Source organism: Myotis lucifugus, unplaced genomic scaffold (assembly GCF_000147115.1).
Source record: "Myotis lucifugus unplaced genomic scaffold, Myoluc2.0 scaffold_97, whole genome shotgun sequence".
Classification (NCBI taxonomy): Eukaryota; Metazoa; Chordata; class Mammalia; order Chiroptera; family Vespertilionidae; genus Myotis; species Myotis lucifugus.
Window position 1 is genome coordinate 2,183,721 of NW_005871145.1, and position 25,073 is coordinate 2,208,793.

At 38.5% G+C, this 25,073-nt stretch overlaps 3 protein-coding genes across 3 annotated transcripts; all 3 read right to left on the bottom strand.

Annotated features, from left to right (window-relative positions):
• Window positions 1–5,513: 5,513 nt before the first annotated feature.
• On the bottom strand, window positions 5,514–6,449 carry LOC102434196 (olfactory receptor 5L2-like). Its single transcript, XM_006092074.1, has one exon. It carries the CDS (start codon window positions 6,447–6,449, stop codon window positions 5,514–5,516), a length of 936 nt encoding a protein of 311 aa, XP_006092136.1.
• Window positions 6,450–15,310: 8,861 nt separating this feature from the next.
• Window positions 15,311–16,261, bottom strand: LOC102434509 (olfactory receptor 5L1). The gene has a single exon (XM_006092075.1). It carries the CDS (start codon window positions 16,259–16,261, stop codon window positions 15,311–15,313), a length of 951 nt encoding a protein of 316 aa, XP_006092137.1.
• Window positions 16,262–23,333: 7,072 nt separating this feature from the next.
• On the bottom strand, window positions 23,334–24,284 carry LOC102434823 (olfactory receptor 5L1-like). Its single transcript, XM_006092076.1, has one exon. The coding sequence runs from the start codon at window positions 24,282–24,284 to the stop codon at window positions 23,334–23,336; it is 951 nt and encodes a 316-aa protein (XP_006092138.1).
• Window positions 24,285–25,073: the final 789 nt, after the last annotated feature.

Genomic DNA, 25,073 nt, shown 5'->3' on the forward strand with positions numbered 1-25,073 from the left:
AAGGGTTTTGACAAGTATCCAATGAGGAAAAAAATTTAAGCTTCTATCTTCCCAAAGGATTAATCTCAGAAGAAAGAAACTCTTCTTTCCCCAAAATTCCAGGAATATCCTACACTTAAATCACTAGTTCCCTAGTGTCCACTCAGAAAGCAATCACTGGATCTTCAATGGTTAGCCATGAACACCTCACCAAATCCCATTGGTGCAAAAACAAAGACTCACCAAGACCAGGAGAGGCTGGGTGTCCACCAGGAAATTGAAATGCCGTTAGTAAGGGGATGATAAATACTATATCAATTCCTATAGTTTGCAAATAAGAGAGTAGCCAGATTATATATGTAAAGTAAAATCACTAAAAGAAATGGGAAACTTTCATGTGCTTGCTATTCAAACGTGTCTGAGGAGCACTCGGTGTTCCTCGGTTATTCCTAGACAACTGGGAGTGTTACCCATGAAGAAACTTTGGGAAGAAAATAAAACCTGACATTCCAAAGTTTTGTGAAGCTGAATATAATGTGACTTCTTTTTTGCTAATAAAATAAAACAACCCGCTTTTAGATACCAAAAGTATGCCTACATCTTCGTAAGATATGGAGACCAATAATTATCCATGCTAAAGTAAGAGTAACTCTGTGTCCTTAAAGCCCTAAAATCAAAGATCTATGAAAGGGACATAATAGACTCTGGAGAGAGATCAAATTAATAACTGGGTAAAATTTGAGGGCCTGGGTAGCTATAAAGAGTTCTTAAATACAGAGAAGTTCAATACTGAAGGTTCTTCTGAGAGACTAGAACTCAAGCATATTGACACATTCTAGGTTAGTGACTCCAGATCAGGATTTGCTCTCTAGGGGAGATTTGACGATGTCTAGAGACATTTTCGCTTGTCACAAATGAGATGAAGGTGGCTCTAGCATCTAATGGGTAGGGGCCAAGGATGCTGTTAATACCCCTAATGCACAGGAAAAACCCTATAGAACAGAATTGTCTCGCCCTAACTGTCACAAGTAATAAGATTGAAAAGCACTGTTCTAATTAGAAGAACAAAGGTAGACTATTTTCTCCTTTCATCTTAAAATGCAAATTCTCATAGGTAATTTGGGAAATCTTACTCCATTGAAAGTATTTGAGCACTGAATGGTGTTTCTCAGTGGTTAGAGTGTTGGCCTGCCAACTGAAGGGTCATGGGTTTGATTCCAGTAAAGGGCATTATCTGGGTTGCAAATTCCCTGCCCTACTTGGGGCATGTGTGACAGACAACCATATGTGGCCCTCTCACATCAATGTTTCTCTCTCTCCTCTCTCTCCCTCCCCTCCTCCTTTTCACTCTCTCTAAAAAAAAATCAATTGAAAAAAAATCCTTTAGTGAGAATTAACATAAAACAAAAAGTAATTGAAAACCAATGCAGGAGAACCAAGATGGCGGCGTAGTGTACAGACCTGTGTGTGCTGCCTCCCACAACAACATCAAGACTACCAACTATAAGACAAACAGCTATCATTCAGAACCATGGGAAAGCTGGCCCAGTGGAAGCTCTACAACTGGAAGGAAAGAAAGAAGAGCATTGAGACTGAGTAGGTTGTGCAGAGGCTCCAAGAATGGAGGTACGGTGTCGCGTACCAGGCAGGCTACAACTGGATGCGCGGTTTTTTTCAATCGGAAGGGGCTGCAGACTCTCGAGTCCACTGAGCTTGTTTGGGGCAGGATTCTGAGGTCCCAGACCCCTACGGGGAGAGGTGGGATGGCCTTGCAATGGGCCGGAGAGCGAGGGTGGCTGTCTCGCGGAGCTGCTCGCCGGCACTCAGGGACGCGGAGACGGGGAGTTGTGGAGAGGCGAGGAGTCGCGGAGATGCCATTGCCCCTTGCTCCGCCCTGGTGATTCCCGGAGATCCCACCCTACTCAATTTACATCCCGACCCAAGCTGTGCCAGTGGCACAAAAGGAACCACCTGCGCTTTTGCAGCCCAACCCAGCAGACTGCAGATTTCAACTCCTCACATACATAAGGGACATACTCAAGAAGCAGAATCAGGTTTGGAGGAAGCCACAGCCGGACCCAGCTGGGCCAGCGACGTGGAACCGCTGTACCAGCCAATGCACAAACAGGTCCACCAGATCCAGTCTCACATGGGATGTTGGGAGACAGCAGACAAGCAGTCTGTGCACTTAGTAGAAAGCGAAATCCAAGCAAGCATACCAGATATTCAGCCACCAAGAATGCCTGGAGGTTTTGTCCAGCAAGGAGCCGCCCAACAAAAGACAGAATGCCAAACTTCGTGTTGCTGAGACGGCCCTCGTGAGGCTGAGATGGCCCCCAAGAGGCTGAGACAGCCCCGGTGAAGCTGAGATGGCCCCGGTGAGGTTGAGACAGCCCTGGTGGGGTTGAGTCAGCCCCAGTGAGGTTAAGACGGCCCCGGTGAGGTTGAAACAGCCCCTGTGAGGTTGAGACGGCCCCTGTGAGGCTGGGACGGCCCCAGTGAGGCTGGGACAGCCCCTGTGAGGCTGGGATGGCCCCTGGGAAGCCTAGAAAAATACCACATGATGTCACTCATTTATGGATAATAAGGACCATTATAGACTGATGAACAAAAATGGATACAGAGGCAGAGCAGCATTGAGTAGACTGTCAAACTACAGTGGGAAGCCTGGGGAGGGTTAGGGGGTAGGATATCAACCAAGGACTTGTATGCATGCATATAAGAATAACCAATGGACACAAAACTCTGGGGGGTGGGGGAGGCCAGGGGAATGTCAAGGGTGGGAAAAAGGAGACATGTGTAATACTCTTTGTAATACTTTAAGAAATAAAAGAAAATTAAATAAAAAATAATAATAATAAAGGCAAAAAAAAAGAAAACCAATGCAGAACCATGCCATTTTTTTTATCATAAGTGGAACATATCTCCATTCTTTTAGTCCCTACTTATTTACTTATTGAAAAAACACTGAGTAGTTGTCTTTGCCAGTAATACTGGAATATTTTAAATTACCCTTGTTCTCAAAATGTTCTTATTAAGAAATATTCATAAGAGTGTATTTTATGGGCCAGGTCCTTGCAGTATGTTATATTTAAGTTCAACAATAACTCTTTGAGGCTGGCAGGTTATCCCCAGTTTATATTTGAGAGACTCAAGATTAAGTAAATTTGAGCATCTTCCTCAAAATCACTCATCAAGATCTGAATTGGCCCCCAGGTGTTTAATCTCAGGTCAAGTGCTCTTCTTTATTATATTGCATTGAATAAGGGACCTTAATAAATACACGGACAATAACAAATACCAAAGGATATGTTAAGAAGTAATAAAACAAACAAAACGTTAACATTGTAGAAACATAGGAAAGGTAAATTATGATTTAGCCTTAAACAGATGGGTATGTTAAGCTTTAAAATGTACCCTCATATATTTCAGGTTCTAATCCCTGGAACCTGAAAGTGACTCCTCATTTGAAAAAAAGTTGTTCAGAGATGTGATTAGGTTAATGGCACTGAGATGAGGAGGTTATTCTGCATTATCCGGGTGCTCTCTAGATGCTATCACAGATGTCCTTAGACTAGAGAGGCAAAAGATTGTTTCATACACACACACACACACACACACACACACACATGCATGAGAAGATGTACTAAAACTGGAACATAGAATGGTTTGAAGATGCTAGCCTTAAAGATTAAAATGATATGGTCATGGGGGACTCTTCCCCCCTCCCACATGGGAGTCTGTGCTGTGAGAATCTTTCCCTTTCCCCACGTGGGAGTCTGTACTTGTTCCTCATTAAATTTCCACCTTTGCTATACCCCCCACCAAAAAAAAGAAAAGATATGGCCACAAGTCAAGGATGTCTGCAGCCACCAGAAGCTGAAAGAGATAAAGGATCGTTCCTTAGCCCCAGAGAGAGTGATGTAGTCTTTCTGACACCTTGATTTTGGCCCAATGATATTGATTTTAAATTTATGAACTCCAGAAGTATAAAAGAACTAAGATATATTATTTAATCCACCAAATTTGCAGTAATTTTGTTCATAAGCCATAGGAAACTAATACAATAGGTTTAGAATATAATAGATTTAGAAAATATAGTGAACACTTAAAATAATTTCAGCCAGAGTGAATTTAAAAAATTAACAAAGACATAGAAACGTTAAAAGGGTATGGAATCAGATGCATGATCTACTTGATTAATCCTGTATTAAAGTAAAAGAGAGAACAAAAGGTAAAAGTAAAAACTAGCATTAACAGCTGATAATGTATTAATCAGTTATACCATCTATTATGCTAAGAACTAAGATACAGCATTTAATTTTTATGAAAATGTTATTGTATTGGAGTGTTATTATCTCTATTTTGCAAAAAAAGGGGGTTTTAAAAGTTCTAAAATTATAATCTTGCAATAAAAGGGTACTAAAAAGAAAATAATTATAAATGACTGAAAAGTAATACCCTAAATACACATAAACATATAGGAAATTCACTACAAATTTCCATGAGAAATCACATAATATGAGACAAATGTATACTCATGCCATAAGTAAAAATTGAAGTCAGTTTAATAGAAATACTTGTATTCATTAAGGATGATAAAGACAAAAAATTCATGCTAACAATACCACACCCAAAACCCATTCAAAGCTATTAGAGATTGGAAAATAGCAGCAAAAGTAACAGATATAGCTGAATTAGCCAATAAAAATAATAAAATATAGCTTTAAACTGAAAGCAACAAATGAACAAACAAGAAAAACTAACAAAAACTCATAAACATCCAGACGGCATGGTGGTTTCAAAGGGAGAGGTGTGGGGTGTATTAAAGGGTAAAAGGGGTCAAATATATGGTGATGGAACAAGATTTGACTTTGGGTGGTGGGCAAAAGGATAATGTGTCAGAATTGTACACTTGAAACCTATATGATTTTTAAAAAAATATATTTTTATTGATTTCAAAGAGAAGGGGAGAGGGAGAGAGAGAGAGAGAGAGAGGGGGAGAGAAACATCAATGTTGAGAGAGAATCATTGATTGCCTGCCTCCTGCACGCCTCCTACTGTAGATTGAGCCAGCAACCGAGGCATGTGCCCTTGACTAGAATCAAACCCTGGACCCTTCAGTCCACGGGCCAAGGCTCTATCCACTGAGCCAAACCAACTAGGGTGAAACCTACATAATTTTATTAACCAACTAGAGGCCCAATTCGTGCAAGGGGCTCAGCCCTCGCAGCCCCTCACAGCCCCAGCTTTGTCCAGAAGGTCGTCCAGACGGTCGTTCTGCTGTTCAGTCTAATTAGCATATTAGCTCCTTATTATATAGGATGTCACACCAATGAATTTCAATAAATTAATTGATCAAAAAAATAATTACAGTCAAAAAATATTACTAAAATATGGCTTTAATAAGACAGATGCATGGAAAACAAGAAAGCATGCGTAGATCTCTAGCATGTAAAATCCCTCCTTCTTTTGCTTTTCTATAATATCCACCCCAATAAGCTCACTTTAAGAGTCTCTGATGAAACCCTGAATTAGCTGAGAAAAGAGCTCCTCAAAACTTTCTTGAGAGCTTCTTTCACATCCTTGTTCCTCAAGCTGTAGATCAGGGGGTTCAGCATGGGAATCACTACAGTGTAAAACACTGAAGCCACTTTGTCAGTATCCACACTGCTGCCAGAACTGGGCCGGCAATAAGAGAAAAGGATTGCTCCCTGTAAGACAACGATGGCTGTGAGGTGGGAGGCACAGGTGGAAAAGGCTTTGCGTCTTCCCTCTGCAGAGTGCATCCTCAGGATGGTGATGAGAATAAACAAGTAGGAGGTGAGGATGATCACGATGGTGGTGATCTCATTGAAAGTGGCTACAATGTATAGCAGCAGTTCATTCATAGAGACATCAGAGCAAGCAAGAGATAAGAGAGGGGGTAGATCGCAAAAGAAATGGTTAATCACATTTGATCTAAAGGATGGGATCTCAAGAGCTAAACACAAGTGAATCAGAGAACACACAGTCCCACCGAGGTAGCAGCAAGACACCAGCCCCACACAGAGAGCCCGGGACATGGTGACCATGTACAGCAGTGGGTTACAGATGGCCACAAAGCGGTCATAGGCCATCACGGCCAGCAGGAAGACTTCAGTGATTCCATAAACACAAAATAAATAAAACTGCACCAGGCATCCCAGGAAGGAGATGGTTTTATCCTTGCTTAGCATGTTGAACAGCATCTTTGGCACGATGATCGTGGAGTAGCAAAAGTCTACAAAGGACAGGTGGCTCAGGAAAAAGTACATGGGAGTGTGAAGTCCAGAGCTGACCTGAATCAGTGCGATCATGCCCAGGTTGCCCAGAACCGTGATTCCATAGATCAGAAGGAACAGCAGGGAGAGAAAGACTCTCAGCTCAGGGACATCAGATAATCCAAGAAGAATGAACTCTGTCACAGTGGTGCAGTTCCCCTCCCCCATTTCCACATCTGCCGGGTTTAGAAAACCAAATGATACGTTTTGTGTGTCTTCTGAAATGGAAATAATAAAGCAAACACAGATTTATATTTAATTAAGAAAAATATCACATTGATGTCAAACAGTATATTTGAAATGCAATTGTCAAATAATTATAAATGTTCAGTGTGTCAGATCTCACTGACCAAATTTAAAGTATTAGAAGAAACCTTTATGATTCCCAACTTTTATCTACCATAATAAATGGAGTTAATGAATAAACTTTGGTGTTTGATAGACTACATAGATCCAGGGATATACTTTGAAGCCACATGAGATCAACTCCCATTCCCTGAAAAAAAATGTTGTAAATGCTGTTCAAGTTAGATAACAGCTATTGTGATTTTATATAATACACACTAATATTTTTAGGTCAATTTATCAGTAGCATAAGGTTTCAGCTGGTGAAGTTCTGTACCATTTTCTTGTTGGGAAATGTGACAAATCTCTTTGAGATTAGTGGCTCATGAGTACTCTTGAAATTGGAAATTATGCAGAATGAAAAAAGGAGATTTAAAATATATACTGAAAGCCATCATCATTTTTACTTGTCAATTTAACAAAGTGGCTTAGTTACATATAATGGTAGTGGTCAATATCAATAATGACTCAGAAAGTATAACTATCGTAGAAATTTTTCTGGAAATAATTAGGCAACATATATCCTTAACCCTGACAATAATAAAAGCTACGTGATATATTTATGAGAGATTTTATTGTTAGTATGGGATTATAAGAAATATTTAATTACATTAACAATTATTAAAAACTATATCCATAGCTACATTGCAGCATTGTTTATTATATTCACCATGGGAAAATTATTGTCAAAATAGAGCAATTGTTAATCTACAGTATATTGTATCTCAGGCAAATAGTTATCAAGTTATTTGAAATGACCTTGTGAAGATGGTTATTTAAAAATAACAGCCTAATTCATGTAGTGTATATATATATAGATTTAAATAAAATATATATGTTGAAGTATGAATACCTATGGTAGAATTATCATGTTATCACTTTTATTTGGCTACAACCTTAAAAGATAAATATTTTACCCACATAAAGACAGAGGTAAGTGAAAACTTTCCTAAGTTCTCTCTAATTTTGGGGAAAATCATTACATTGTATATTCTATAAGTTCAATTTACCAGTCAGACTTGTCCTTAAAGAAAAGTCATATGGAAGGTGAGAAATTTTATTCTCTGCCCTCCTTCCTAGAGGAGTATACCCTTGACGTCATACACATATATATAATGAAAACTGAGTAAAGGCAATATGGACTGAAAACATAACCTGTTTCGTACTTTCTCCATATCTCAAACTAATTTTAAAGAAGTGAAAGCAAATCACCTTGCTGAAGTCAGGGTTTTCTCATTACGTGACACACACACCCTAAAAAAAAAAACACCCTAAAAAAAAACCAACCTGAATTATTAGCCCACTTCAGAGTTAAAACAGGAAAATAAACTTGTAAACACTTCTTCCTAATGTTCTAGGCTGATAATAAGAAACTAGTTTGTGGTAAACACAAAACAAATATAAAAGAATTCACCTCATTTACTGAGCAGAGATAGTCTACACGTTCTGATTCACTACGACCAACAAAGGAACACATAAATTCAACTCTTATATTTAGGCAGACAATTAGGGAGCTCCTTTATAAAATCTTGATTCCATGAGAGAAATTGGTATGGAGAAGGGTAGAAAGAGATTGAGAGAGGGAGATGGAAAGGGAGAGCGAGAGAGAGAGAGAGAGAGAGAGAGAGAGAGAGAGAGACTACCATTTGTTTCCTCTGTATTCTTTCATACACATCAATGTTTGGTGTTCCAGAGGAAATTGTTCTAATTTCACCATCAACTGTCTTTCAGTACTAACAGACAAAAGCATTTGAATAGTAAGTGCACAGGAATATAGTCTGTGAAATCATTCTCTAAGTAGAAGCCAGATGAGTTAAATATATTCTTAAATAATTGTTTGCTGGGGAAATATATCAATTTCTATTTTCAATTAACCAGAGCCTAGGTCTAGCTGACAAACCTGAGTGACAGACAGTTCCTCCGTATTTTTGAAGATGTTAGGACAAGTGTAGTACATACACAGTTAGAGACTTATATGCAATTTTAACACAGTTACAGATTTCTATTGTAATTTTAATCCCTGCGGAATGGAATGGATCCCTCTAGTTCCAAATCTATCATTAATCTTTCATGGTATAAAAATAAATTAAAATTCAATTATTACTTCATGTGGTATAAACACATAATTAATCTCTAAGGAATATCGTCAGGAACTTTTGCAGATGCCCTAATTTGTGAAACAATTGTTAGAAAGCAAACAAGTCTCCTTCCAGATTTCATGGTGCTGTATGATATTCCATCCTAGTGTCATATGTGTGGGTCACAGATCACATGCCATCATGAAATCGCAGGAATGTTTCTCATTAATTTTAATCCCTCTTTCTTATAATATTACAAACTCCCCTAAATTCCAGCAAGGTACAGTGACTAAAGCCACACAGATTCCCTTCAAATGCTAGGAAGGAGATAACCTACTGGTCAGAAAACTATTAATAGCTCATACTTCTTGGGCTCTTGTTCTATGTTAGAACCTATTCTAAGTATTATACAATATTGACTCATTTCATGATCATGATGACCAATCAAGAGAACAATCCTGTTTCTAGGTCTCTCTTACAAAGGAGATGATGGGGCACAAGCACTGAGTAGTAACTTGTAAAACTCTAAATACATCGCAGGAAAAGGCCCCATGCAACTCTGGTTTTTCACCCCTGTGACTGCATGTGGCAAAGAACAGACTCAGAGCCAGGGCTGAGGCTGCATTTCCTAATGCATGTCCAACGCGGGAGCCATGAACTGGGACCCCTTCAGTGATCTGTTCTGGGTGTGCACTTCTTCTCACTGCCTGCTGTCAACGTAGGCCATAGTGACCTACTGGTCTATGTGTATCACTGAGTGTCACTGAGTGTATACATAACCTTTACAAGAAGTGTGTGGTAAAAAAAAATAATTTTAAGTAAATCAATATTTATATTTTAAAATATCATATAATATCTTCCGAAACTTGACATGTCTGTGACAGCATCCTAGGCTGAGGAAACATTCTTGTTCTCCATTCCCACATCATCTTCCTCAATTAAAAAGAAGCCTCTCACCAGCCCATTTCGTGTATTACCCAATGAGCTTAAAAGAATAATTGGAATGTTATTGTTTTCAAGGATGTCTTTAAAGTTTCTAGGTTTTTTTGGGGGGGGGGACAAGGGGGATTGCAATTGAAGTACCTTAAACTCATTCTTCTTTGATGAAATGTCTATGCAAATATTTTTCCTGTTTGACTTCTATGCTCTAGTTGTAAGTGTTCTTTATATATTATGGATATAAACCTCCCATCAGGTATATAACTTGTGCCTTTGGCTCTTAAATTTATGTCTATGGTCCATTTTGAATTAATGTTTGTATATGGTGTGAAGTATAGATTTCAGTTTATTTTTTGCATATGAATAGTCAATTATTCCTCACCATTTATTGAAATAAATAGCATTGGTAGCTTTGTCAAAATCAACAAATCATTAATCTGTTTATTTTTTAATTATCAATGGCATTACAGTAATACATACGTCTACCTTACACCAAGGAAAACACCTTGTTTTGTAATTTTGGTATTAAGTACTGTTCTTTTGTTAAACAGCCTGCACTGCACAAGATAGTACATCACAACAGAGATTATCCAGTACAAAATGTCAGTGGTGCTGAGGTTGAACAAACCTGTAGACCTGCTCATTATACGCTTGTGTAGAACAAAGGGTTGCAAGTGGCCACAAAGCAGGCATAGGCCATCACAGCAAATAGAATTAATTCAGGCACTACAAAGGTGCAAAAGAAAAAGAATTGCACCATACATCCTGAAAATTAAATGGTTCTGTCTTTTGCAAGTAGGTTCACCAGGGTCTTGGGAGCAATGACAGAAGAATAGCAGAAATCCAAAAACGAGAGGTGGTTGGAATAAAGTATATAGGAGTATGTAGTTTGGGGTTAATTTTGATTATCATAATCATTCCAATATTTCCTACTAACTGAAGCTGTAGATAGCCAGAAATACCAGGAAGAGGGGAACTTCATTTCTGGGTAATCTGAGAAGCCAAATAGGGTGAACATGGCACCAGCAGCTATGTTGCTCCCTACCAGAAACATGTTTCTTAATGGTAAGATCTGAAAATTCATCTTGGAAATAATATATTATGGTGAATGCCTGACACATGAAGCATGCTTCATTCTTTTCTGTGTAGAGTATAAGATGAAACAAAATACTCTGTGTTAAATCCTGATCAGTGTTAAGTATCCAAGACAGGAACATCTAAACTTTCATACAATAATTACTAGTTAATATTACCTTTTCAAAAATTACAAAACGTAATTATGTTCTTATTCTGTAATGTAATTTTAAAGACTTACACATGTAATAGTTATAAATTTTAGTTGTTTAGGTGGTACATATAATCAAATCCTTATGTAAGACATTCTAATCTCACTGAATTTGTGAATTCTGCAAGGAAAAGTCTAGGAAAATAAAATAATGTTGTATTGGTTCTATAATTACTAATGAAATAACTTCTATAATTAGAGCTAATTTCTGTATAAAAATATGTACATATGTTGTGACACAAAGAAAGAATAGTCTGTATACTTACTTATATTTTAAATACCAGGTCATCATTCCTCTTTTTGACTAAATAGAGCCAATATCAAAGTAAATAATAATTTATTTTTGGTACAAAATATCTACTGAACTGCCTTTCTCTACAGGTGAGCACACAGAAACCTGAAGAAGTCATGACTTGTCTAATGACATACAAATATCAGATAATCAACTTACAACAATAACCCAGAATTCTGAATTCCTAGCATGTACCCATCTCTCTAAGCTAGACTCTGACCCACACTGAATTGTCACATCAGCATTTTTATTTTGAAATGATCATCTTCTCATACTTCCTTATTTATTCTTTTTACCATTTTAAAGACAAACTTCATGCAATGAAACTACAGAAATTGATCCAGTAAATGCGTTGAAGATGTTTATGATAAGGGAGTTCTTAAGAGAGAGAGAATGGTGGGATTTCTCAAACTGGTGTCCAGGTAGGATCCAAGTTTAAATTTAATCCCAGAGAGACAGTGAAATTTTGCAATAAGTGTGTTCAAAATATTGTATGGGCATGACCATACTAAATATATACTCCTTGTTTATCTGGAGTTCAAATTAACTCTAGTAATCTGCATTTTTTGTTTGCTAAATCTGGCAACCAATATCTAGCACTCAGAATGTTATGGTCACCAACACATCCCAGTTCACCTAGAACTGTCCTCATTTTAGTATGATAGGTCACATGAACCAGGAATTCCCTCCATCATATTCCCTTATAATGCAGTCTTCTTTCTCAGACTAACTTTTCTGCTAAGGTCATCTCTGGTTCTGCAACCTCAAACCAGGTGGTTCTAGGAGTTCCAACACCAAAGGGTCCCATATAACACTGAGAAATCTTGATAGCCCAATTTGTTCAAATATCTAAGGATTTATGAATCAATCAGAAGGTCATCTTTTTCAGTCAATTCTTATTATTGTAAAATTCTTTCTTAATGTCCTTTTTCAAAATTTCTCAACCTCATCTTCATTGATATTTTGTGCTGAATTACTCCTTGTTATGGGGAACTACCCTGTGCAAATAACCATGTATAGCAGCATCTTTGACCTCTAGTCACCAGATGACAGTGGTACCCTCACCCCTGGTCCTTCCACTATGACCATCAGAAATGTCCCCAAATATTGTCAACTGACTCCTGGGGCAGTGGTTGGAGTGTGTGTGATAGCCAGTAGTTGAGAACTGTTGCCTTATTTCCTTGCTTCTGGTAGATTTTCATGTTTCTTTTGACTTAAAACTGGTGTGCAAATTAAATATTATGGCTGCTTATCTCTCAAATAATATTATTATATGGATTTCAAAATCTGTGTTATTGCCCAGCCAGTGTGGCTCAGTGGTGGAGTTGACCTATGCTCCAGGAGGTCACAGTTCAATTCCTGTTCAGGGCACATGATCAGATTGTAGCTCGATCCCCAGCATGGGACGTGCAGGAGGTCGCTGATCAATGATTCTCATCATTGATGTTTCTATCTCTGTCTATCCTTCTCCCTTCCTCTCTCTCTAAAATCAATAAAAACATTTAAAAATATCTGTACTATTTTTGAATCTGGGAAATGTGGTATCTAAAATTTCTTCCTTATAATTTCTTTGTATTTTTTCTTTTTGCTCTTGGGAGCCAAAATAATATTCCATGCTCTAAAATCATATTTAGAGCTGGTCCTGTTTATTAGATTTCTCCAGAGGCTCATTTTATTCCTTTCAATTCAATTTTATTTAAATACTTGCCTATTCTCTTTTGCACAACTCTTCCAAAAATTCAAAGAAGCAGAGAGACATATACCTAAAAAAGTCTCAAGTCCTTCTTTCTCCCACTCCCAGGAAACAGTTGTTGGGACATAACTATGCAGGTCCTTAGCTAAGCCAAACCCTTTGGGCAAAGCTCTGTAGAAAATGTACACTTTCTGTTCCAGATACTTAATGTATTCAGTGGCTAAAAATTCTGTCAAAATGATTTTCCCATGAAAAATGGTTAAACCTACAACATTTTCTAGATACCTTTCATGAAAAGGAATATCCATATTTTCTAAGACCTGCAAACAAACCTGCTAATAGGAAAGACTGCCCCCTGGGCCTCTGGAGAAGGGTTAGGGGGAGATCTAAGACTCTGATAACTATGTCCACTCTCTATGTAACCAGGCTCTTAGAAAAAATAGCTTCCTTATTCTCTGGAGGCTTCAAAATGAACAGTTTAAATTATTATTTCTAACATAATTCTGGTCTTTTGAAAAAAGGTCATTTCATCACAAGCAAATATACGACAAAGAACAAAACAAAGGCTGAAATCCACCTACTAGTAACAGTAAGAATTTAATCCACAATTTATAAAATAAGCATGATGATAAGTAAGAGATAATGTGAATTAAAAGGCCATAGTCCAAAATGATGCTACTCAGAACAATGGTTATGAAATGTATGTCTGCATTTTATATACATATATGTGCACACATGCACACTGAGACAGAGAGCAGCAGAGACAGAAACAGAGAACTAATTACGTGCCATAAATTGTTCTAAGTGCTTTACACATGACATGTCGCTTAATTTCCCCAACATTTATGATAAATAATTATTATTAATGTCTCCAGTTTTTAGAGATGAGTCTCTGAAGTTCCGAAAAATTTAGACACTGTAATGACAACAACAAAAACATAATAAAACAAGAAATGAGCAGCAAAACAGAACATACACACATATGAGAATCTCATTTTGTGCATAACTGGCAAAAGTAGTTCTTTATTGTAAAATAAGAGGAATTCAATTTTGAAATGAATCATAGTTTTCATAATAGATCAGAAACTGTGATTCTCAAGTGTGCTTCATTCATCTTAGGAAGGTTTTATGGCAAACTAAATGTGTGTGTGTCTTATTAGTCCAGTAGCAAAACCAATTAAAACATTTAGATTAAATGAAAGCAAACATGGGGACTGTAAATTTTGAAATGTGTTCAAGGAAACCCGAGTCAATTTTGGAGGCACAAAGAAAATTGAATGAAAAGACTCAAACATAAAGACCTGCCCCCTGGCTGTTCCCTCCACTCTACAACACAGCAGCCAACCAATTCATCCCTACACCTGCCTCCATTATGGGACCCTGGTCCTATTAAGGAAATATTCTCCAGGAAAATATTTTGGAGCTCACCACTTTTCTGAGAGCTTCTTTCATATCCTTGTTCCTCACACAATAGATCAAGATAGACAGAGGAACAAAGACAGAAACAGGGAACTAATTAAGTGCCATAAATTGTTCTAAGTGCTTTACACATGACATGTGACTTAATTTCCCCAACATTTCTCAGAAATAATTATTATTAGTGTCTCTATTTTTTAAATATTAATCTCTGAAGTTCCAAAGACATTAGACACTGCAATGACAACAACAAAAATATAATAAAGGAAGCAAGCAGTGAACAGCAAACAGAATATACACACATATGGGAATCTCACTCTGTGCATAAACTGGCAAAGGTGATTCTTCATTGTAAAATAAGAGAAATTCCATTTTGAAATGAATCATACTTTCCATAATAGGTCAGCAACTCTGTTGTTTCTCAAGAGTTTTCCATTAATCTTATGAAGGTTTTACAGCAAACAAAATGTGTGGGTCTTAAAAGTTCAACACCCAAAACCATTTAAAATATTTGATTTTTTAAAGCTTTATTGTTGAAAGTGTTACATATGTCCCCATTTCCCCCCTTGATCTCTTCTAGCCAGTTCCAGCCCCCACCCAGGTCTTCACCACTCTATTGTCTGTTTCCCTGGGTTATTTATATATGCATACAATTTCTTGGTTTATCTCTTCCTGTCCACCCTCCCCCACCTTCCCTCTGAGATTCCACAGTCTGTTCCAGCACAATACTCTCCAGGTCCCTCCAGGCTGGCTCAAAGGGTAAGAGATCCATCTTTTTTTAGATTGAATAAAAGCAAAGACCAAAGCTGCAAATTTTGAAATGTGTTCAAACAGACCCGGGTCAATTGTGGAGACAAAGAAAATTGAATGTGAAAACCTCACGCATAAAAACCTGCCTCCTGGCTGTTCCCTCCACTCTGTAACACAGCAGCCATCCAATTCACCCCTACACCAGCCTCCATTATGGGACCCTCGGTCCTACTAAGAAAATATTCTCCAGGAAAATATTTTGGAGCTCACCAATTTCCTGAGAACTTCTTTCACATCCTTGTTCCTCAAGCTGTAGATCAGGGGGTTCAGCATGGGAATCACTACAGTGTAAAACACTGAAGCCACTTTCTCAGTATCCACACTGCTGCCAGAACTGGGCCGGCAATAAGAGAAAAGGATTGCTCCCTGTAAGACAACGATGGCTGTGAGGTGGGAGGCACAGGTGGAAAAGGCTTTCCGTCTTCCCTGTGCAGAGTGCATCCTCAGGATGGTGATGAGAATAAACAAGTAGGAGGTGAGGATGATGACAATGGTGATGATCTCATTGAAAGTAGTTATAATGTATATGAGCAGTTCATTCATAGAGACATCAGAGCAAGCCAGAGATAAGAGAGGAGGCAGATCACAAAAGAAATGGTTAATCACATTTGATCTAAAGGATGGGATCTCAAGGGCTAAACACAAGTGAATCAGAGAACACACAGTTCCAATGAGGTAGCAGCAAGACACCAGCTCCACACAGAGAGTCCGGGACATGGTGACCATGTACAGCAGTGGGTTGCAGATGGCCACAAAGCGGTCATAGGCCATCACAGCCAGCAGGAAGACGTCAGTGATTGCATAAACACAAAATAAATAAAACTGCACCATGCATCCCAGGAAGGAGATGGTTTTATCCTTGGTTAGCATGTTGAACAGCATCTTTGGCACGATGATCGTGGAGTAGCAAAAGTCCAGAAAGGCCAGTTGGCTCAGGAAAAAGTACATGGGAGTGTGAAGGCGAGAGCTGACCTGAATCAGTGCGATCATGCCCAGGTTGGCCAAAACCGTGACACCGTATATGAGAAGGAACAGCAGGGAGAGAAAGACTCTCAGCTCAGGGACATCAGATAATCCAAGAAGAATGAACTCTGTCACAGTGGTGCAGTTCCCCTCCCCCATTTCCACATCTGTCAGGTTTAGAAAACCAAATGATAGGTTTTGTGTGTCTTCTGAAATGGACATAATAAAGCAAACACAGATTTATATTTAATTAAGAAAAATATAAAACTGATGTCAATCACAATGTATTTTAAATATAATTGTCAAGTCATTCAAAATGTTCAGTGTGTCAGGACATCCCACTGATCAGATTTAAAGCATCAGCAGACACCTGTGTGATTCCCAAGTGTTATCCACCACAAGAAATTGAGTTGATGAATTAACTTAGGTGTTTTGATGGTCTTTGAAATAGATCCAACGATATACTTTGAAAACACATTAGACCAACTCCTGTTCCCTGAAAATGTAATAAATTCTGTTCCAGTAAGATTACAGCTACTGTGATCCTAAGTAATTTACACTAACATTTTTTAGGTCAGTCTTTCAGTACCATAGGTTTTAGCAGGCGAGGTCCTGTACAGTTTCCTTGTTGGGAAATGTGACAAATCTCTGAGATTAGTGGCTCATGTATACTCCAAATTTTTAATTATGCAAAATTAAAAAAGAGATTTAAAATATGTACTGAAATCGATCATCATTTTCACTTGTCAATTTAACAAAGTGACTTAATTAATTACAACGGTAGTGATCAATATCAATAATGACTCAGAAAGGTATAACTTCTTGTATATATTTTCCTGGAAAGCAATTAGGCAACATATATCCTTATCCCTGGCAATAATAAAAGCTACATGATATATTTATGAGAGATTTTATTTTTACTATGATGTTCTAAGAAATCTTTAATTACATTTACAAGTTGTGAAAAACTACATTGTGGCATTATATTCACAATGTGGAAAAAATAATTGTCAAAATAGAGCAATTTTTAAACTACATTATATTGTATCTAAAGTAGAAAGTTATGATGCAGCATTTAAAATGACATTGTGAAGATGATTATTCTTTAAAAAAAATAAACTAGTACACTTGGTGTATATATATAGATTTAAATAAAATGTATATGTTGAGGTGTGAATACATATGATAGAAACATAATATAATATCACTTTACCCACATTAAGAAAGAGATAAAGGGAAAACTTTCCCAAGTTCTCTAGTAGTTGGTTGGGGAAAGTAGTTACTTTGTATGTTCTGTGAGTCCAATTGACCATTCAGACCTGTCCTTAAAGAAAAGTCATATGGAAGGTGAGAAATTTTATTCTCTGCCCTCCTTCACAGAGGAGTATACCCATGAGTTCATACACATATATATAATGACAACTGAGTAAAGACAATATGGACTGAAAACATAACCTTGTATTTTCTCCATCTCTTGGGCTAATTTTAAAGAAATGTAAACAAATCACCTTGCTGAAGTCATTGTTTTCTCTTTACTTCACCAAAAACCTGAATTATTAGCCCACTTCAGAGTTAAAATGGGAAAATCAGCTTGCAAACACTTCTTCCTAATGTACTAGGCGAATAATAAGAAACTAGTTTATGATAAACACAAAACAAATCTAAAGGAATTCATTTCATTTACTGAGCATAGGTAGTCTACACTCCTTTTTCCCCAACTCTGGGGACACATAAATTCAACCCTCAGATTTAGGGTGACAATTAGGGAGCTCTCAATTCCATGACAGAAATTGGTGTAGAGAAAGGAAAATGAGAATGAGAGAGAGAGAGGGAGAGAATACCATGTTTCCTCTGTATTCTTTCACATGCATCAGCAATGTTTGGTGTTCCAGAGGAAATTGTTCTAATTTCACTATCTATCAATGGTCTCTCAATACTAAAAGAAAAACAGACATTTGAATCAGTAAGTGCACAGGAATATGATCTGTGAAATCATTCTCTAAGTAGAAGCCAAATGAATTAGACTTATCTTACATAATTGTTTGCTGGGGAAATATATTCATTTTCACTTTCAAGTAACCAGAGCCTACCTAGCTCCAGCTAACAAACCTGAATGACAGACAGTTCTTCCGTGTTGCTGGAGATGTTAGGATAAATGTAGTACACAGTTAGAGACTTATATGTAATTTTAACACAGTTAGAGACTTCAACTGTAATTTTAACCCCTGAGGAATGGGTCCCTTTAGTTCCAATTCTATCATTAGTCATTTATGCTATAAAAATAAATGAAAATTCAGCTAGCACTTCATGTGGTATCAGACATATAATTAATCTCTATGGAATATCATCAGGAATTTTTTTGAATGCCCTAGTTTGTGAAATAAGTGTTTGAAACCAAACAAGTCTCCTTCCAGATTTCATGGTGCTGAATGATATTCCATCCTAGTGTCATATGTGTGGGTCACAGATCACATTGCCGTAATGAAATCACAGGAATGTTTCTTATTAATTCCCTCTTTCTTATATTACAGAATCACCAAAATTCCAGCAAGGTACAGTGACTAAAGCCACACAGATTCCCTTGAAATGCTAGGGAGGAGATAACCTATAGGTCAGAAAACTGTTAATAGTTCACACTTTTTGGGCTCTTGTTATATGTTATAATCTATTGCATATAAGTTCCCCAGTTAATCACTCCCACCAACTGCCTACCCCCGCCTTCCCTATGAAAAACGTCAGTCTGACCCATGGTTCTATGTCTCTGGATCTATTTTGTTCATCAGTTCATTTTGTTCATTCGATTCCACAATGAGTGAGATCATCTCACATCTTTCCCTGATTGGCTTATTTCACTTAGCATAATACTTTTCAGGTCCCTCCATGCTGTTGCAAATGGTAAGAATTCTTTCTTTTTTACAGCTGCATAGTATTCCATTGTGTAAATGTACCAAAGCTTTTTTTTGTCTATTTTCTCTCTTTTAATCTTTATTCAGATAATTACAGATGTTCCTCCCCACCCCCCATAGCTCTCCTCCACCCAATTCCCACCCCACTCAAGGCCTTCAAACACCCCCACACACACACACTGACCTCGTACATAGGTGTAAGCTCTTTGTCCAATCTTTGCCTGTAGCCCCCACAACCACTTTTCCCCAACCCCGTAAGAATTGTCAGTCTGCTCCCTTTCCATGCCCCTGATTCTGCTCCATTTCCATGCCTCGGATTCTATTACATTAGGAGTCTGTTCTATTCATCAGGTTTTTTATTCATTTGATTTTTAGGTTCACTTGTTGATAGGTATGTATTTGTTGTTACTTTGTTGTTCATAATTTTTTATCTTTACCTTTTTCTTCTTCCTCTTCTTAGAGAATACCTTTCAGCATTTCATATAATACTGGTTTGGTGGTGATGAATTCCTTTAGCTTTTTCTTGTCTGTAAAGCTCTTTATCTGACCTTCAATTCTAAATTATAGCTTTGGTAGATAGAGTAATCTTGGTTGTAGGTTCTTGCTATTCATCACTTTGTATATTTCTTGCCACTCCCTTCTGGCCTGCATAGTTTCTGTTGAGATATCAGCTGACAGTCGTATGTGTACTCCCTTGTAGGTAACTAACTGTTTTTCTCTTGCTGCTTTTAAGATTCTCTTTGTCTTTTGCCCCTGGTATTTTAATTATGATGTGTCTTGGTGTGGTCCTCTTTGGATTCCTCTTGTTTGGGATTCTCTGTGCTTCCTGGACTTGTAAGTCTATTTCTTTCACCAGGTAGGGGAAGTTTTCTGTCATTATTTCTTCAAATAGGTTTTCAATATCTTGCTCTCTCTCTTCTTCTGGCACCCCCATAATTTAGATGTTGGTACACTTGAAGTTGTCCCAGAGGCTCCTTACACTATCTTCATATTTTTGGATTCTTTTTTCTTTTTGCTTTTCTGGTTGGGTGTTTTTTGCTTCTTCGTATTTCAAGTCTTTGCCTTGATTCTTGGGATCCTCTAGTCTGCTGTTGGATCTCTGTATATTACTCTTTATTTCAGTCAATGTATGCTTAATTTCTGATTGGTCCTTTTTCATATCATTGAGGGTCTCACTAAATTTCTCAGAGGTTTCTAGAAGATTCTTGAGTAACCTTATAACCATAGTTTTGAACTCTATATCCAGTATTTTGCTTTCACTCATTTCTTTCATTTGTGACTTGTTTCTTTGTCTCTTCATTTTGGCTACTTCCCTGTGTTTGTTTCTATGTACTGGGTATCTGTTTAGTCTCCTTGAGTTGACAGAGTGGCCTTGTGTGGTAGGTGTCCTATAGGGCCCAGTGGCTCAGCCTCCCCAGTCACCTGAGATGGACACTCTTGGTGCACCCCTTTGTGGGCTGTTTGCACAGTCTTGTAGTTTACCCTTGATTGCTGTTGTTGTCACTGGGAGGAATTGACCTCCAGGCCAATTGCCTGTGGTGACCATCTGTGTCTACACTGGAAGATCTGTTGCACAGGAGATACCTTTATGGGGCAGGACTTGCTTCAGTGGGGCTTTGGTGCTCACTGAGTCTGTCCCTTGAGTGTGTCTCTTATGGATGTGAAGAGTTGTAATCTGGTATGGTCTGACACTGACCACTGGGTACACTGGCTCTTGGATCTCCAAGGAGGTGCAAGGTCAGCCACTGTCTGGGGCCGCCCAGTAGGAGCTACAGAGACATCTGCAGATTCCTCCTCTTTGTATGGGGTTTGGAAGTGCCCAGACGAGACCAAGCTGTGAAGCAAGGCAGGCTGCTGCTGCGGCCTTGGGCCTTCTTTTGGACACTCTGGGGCTCTCTGACCCAGCTGCAGTTTGCCAGGTTTTATGCAGAGAGAGGACAGGCCATTCATATGCAAAAGCCGATGCGCACAGCTTGGGTAGGGTTGTACATTGGGTGGGGTGAGGTCTCTGGGAATCACCAGGGCGAAGCAAACAGCAATGGCTGCCAGTCAGCCCTGCACTGGAGAGGTCCCCAGGTCTCCGTGTCCCACCCACCCCCTCCCCCGACACCCCCCACCCCCACCCCTGTGCAGGAACAATGATCGCTGTAAGCACCTCTGCGAGAAAGCCGCCAGACAGTCCAGTTTCTCCCCGTGTGTATCTGGGTCCCCCAGAGTCTCACCTGGAACTGGAGTTCAGAGTAAGCGGGAGCTTGTATTCCCTCCTGATTAAAAGAGCAACATATTCAGTTGCCAGCACTTTCCGCACCTCTTAACAGTCTCAATGCGCCTTCTTCACCTCTCTAGTTGTGGAACTTCTACTCAGCCAGCTTTCCCGCGGTTCTGGGTGGTAGTTGTTCTGCCTTTTAGTTGTTATTTTGATGTAGTTGTGACAGGCAGCAAGTATAGGTGTTTACCTATGCTGCCATCTTGGTTCTCTCTACCACAGCTTTTTTTAACCACTCATCTACTGGTGGGCATTTGGCTAGATCCTCAGAGTGGGGCATGCAGTGTGGGGCATGCAGGAGGGCGGTCTAGATCTCTCTCATCATTGATGTTTCTCTCTCCTTTTCCCTTCCTCTGTGATATCAACAAAAATATATTTAAAAATAATAATATCAACCTAATGTTGAGAGATTATCACTATTGTTCAATGATTAAAACTGAGGAATGAAAAAGTTTAAATTATTAGTCAAATTTTAAAATTCCGGGTTAAGTCACAAACTTTGATTTTTGTAAACTTAAGCTTAGTGCTTTCTAACATTATTATAGATACCGAAACTCGTGCACGGGTAGGATCCCTAGGCCTGGCTTGTGATCAGGGCCAATCAGGTTCCCTGCCTCCCTGCCTCCTCCTTCCCTCACTCCCTCAGCACCCTGCCGCTACTGGTCGCCCACCATGTTCCGTGCTGCCCCCTGGTGGTCAGCGCACATCATAGCGAGCAATTGAACTCCTGGTCTCCCAGTGGAACTTCGAGGGGACAATTTGCCTTTTATTATATAGATAAAGAGACATACTTCATTAAATAAGTAAATATAGTGTGGAAATTGACATAAACATAATGAAAGGATAAATAAGTTATCAACGGTGGATATAAATCAGGATTGAATGAAGAAATATAGTTTAGACCCATAAAAAAGGATAAACAAAGGTCATTTATTTCATCAACAGCATAAATAAACAAAGAACATGAACAAAGGCTGACATCCACCTGTAAGTCAGAGTAAGTGTTTGATACACAAATTGTAAAACAAGCATGATGGTAAGTAAAAAATAAAGTGATTAAAAAGGCCACGGTCAGAAATGCTACCCCTCACGACCATGGTTATTAAATGCATGTATACATTTTATATACGTATACACACACACCTGCACACTGAGACCGATAGAGCAATAGAGACAGAAATGGGGAACTAATTAAGTGCCATAAATTTTCTAAGTGCTTTACACATGACATGTAACTTAATTTCCCCAACATTTCTGAGAAATAATTATTATAAGTGTATCTATTTTTTAAATATTAGTCTCTGAAGTTCCAAACACATTAGACACTGCAATGACAACAAAAATATAATAAAGGAAGCAAGCAGAGAACAGCAAACAGAATATGCACACCTATGGGAGTCTCACTCTGTGCATAAACTGGCAAAGGTGATTCTTCATTGTAAAATAAGAGAAATTCCATTTTGAAATGAATCATACTTTCCATAATAGGTCAGCAACTCTGTTGTTCTTAAGAGTTTTCCATTAATCTCATGAAGGTTTTACAGCAAACAAAATGTGTGTGTCTTAACAGTCCAATACCCAAAACATTTTATTTTTTTAAACCTTTGTTGTTGTAAGTATTATATATGTCCCTTTTTTCCCCTTGATCTTTTCTAGCCATTTCCAGCCCCACACCCCAGGTCTTTACCACTCTATTGTCTGTTTCCCTGGTTTATTTATATATGCATACAATTTCTTTGGTTGATCTCTTCCTGTCCACCCTCCCCCACCTTCCCTCTGAGATTCCACAGTCTGTTCCAGCACAATACTCTCCAGGTCCCTCCAGGCTGGCTCAAAGGGTAAGAGATCCATCTTTTTTTAGATTGAATAAAAGCAAAGACCAAAGCTGCAAATTTTGAAATGTGTTCAAACAGACCCGGGTCAATTGTGGAGACAAAGAAAATTGAATGTGAAAGATTCACTCATGAAGACCTGCCTCCTGGCTGTTCCCTCCACTCTACAACACAGCAACCAACCAAGTCACCCTATACCAGCCTCCATTATGGGACCCTGGGTCCTACTAAGAAAATATTCTCCAGGAAAATATTTTGGAGCTCACCACTTTTCTGAGAGCTTCTTTCACGTCCTTGTTCCTCACACTATAGATCAGGGGGTTCAGCATGGGAATCACTACTGTGTAGAACACTGTGGTCACCTTGTCAGTATCTGCACTGTTGCCAGAACTAGGCCAGCAATAAGTGAAAAGGATTGTTCCCTGAAAGACACTGATGGCTGTGAGGTGGGAGGCACAGGTGGAAAAGGCTTTGTGTCTTCCCTCTGCAGAGTGCATCCTCAGGATGGTGATGAGAATAAACAAGTAGGAGGTGAGGATGATCATGATGGTGACGATCTCAATGAAAGTGACCACAATGAACACCGTGAGTTCATTTATAGAGACATCATAGCAGGCAAGGTTAAAGATTGGGGGTAGATCACAAAAGAAGTGGTTAATCTCATTTGATTTAAAGGATGGGATCTCAAGAGCTAAACACAAGTGAATCAGAGAACACACAGTCCCAATGAGGTAACAGCAAGACACCAGCCCCACACAGAGATTCTGGGACATGGTGACCAGGTACAGCAGTGGGTTACAGATGGCCACAAAGCGGTCATAGGCCATCACGGCCAGCAGGAAGAACTCAGTGATTCCATAGGCACAAAACAAATAAAACTGCACCATACATCCCAGGAAGGAGATGGTTTTATCCTTGCTTAGCATGTTGAACAGCATCTTTGGCACAATGATTGTGGAGTAGCAAAAGTCCACAAAGGACAAGTGACTCAGGAAAAAGTACATAGGATTGTGAAGGCAAGAGCTGACCTGAATCAGTGCGATCATGCCCAGGTTGGCCAAAACCGTGACTCCGTATATGAGAAGGAACAGCAGGGAGAGAAAGACTCTCAGCTCAGGGACATCAGATAATCCAAGAAGAATGAACTCTGTCACAGTGGTGCAGTTCTCCTCCCCCATTTCCACCATCTGTCGGGTTTAGAAAACCAAATGATAAGTTTTTTATTGTTTTTGTTTGTTTTTAAATTATCTTTATTGTTGAAAATATTAATGATGGCTTCTTTTTTCCTCCATTAACTCCCTCCACCCTCTCCAGCCCCTTCCCCAGTCTTTCAACTCACTGTTATATTAGCTTAAGAAAAATATCACATTGATGTCAAACGCAGTGAATAAAAGTATCACATTGATATCAGACATAGCATTACTTGAAATATAATTGGCAGATAATTCTATATGTTCAGTGTGACAGCAGATCTCCCTGATGAAATCTAAAGTATCAGTAAAAACCTGTATGATTTCCAACAGTTGTCTACCACAAGAAATTGAGGTGATGAATTTACTTATGTGTTTGATGGACTTGGACATAGATTCAATGATATACTCTGAAGCCACGTGAGACCAACTCCTGTTCCCTGAATAATATAATAAGTTCTGTTTAAGTAAGATTGCAGCTATTGTGACCCTACATAATATACACTAATTTTTAAGGTGAGCCTGGCAGTAGCATAAGGTTTCAGCAGGTTTTGTGTGGATTCCTTGTTGGAAAAATGTGACAAATCTCTTTGAGGTTAGTGACACATAAGCACTCTTGAAATTTGAAATTAAGGAGAATGAAAAAAAAGAGATTTAAAATATATACTAAAATTCATCATGATTTTTACTTGTCAATTTAACAAAGTGACTCAATTGAATATAACTGTAATGATCAATACCAATAATGACTCAGAAAGATATAACACTTGTATAAAT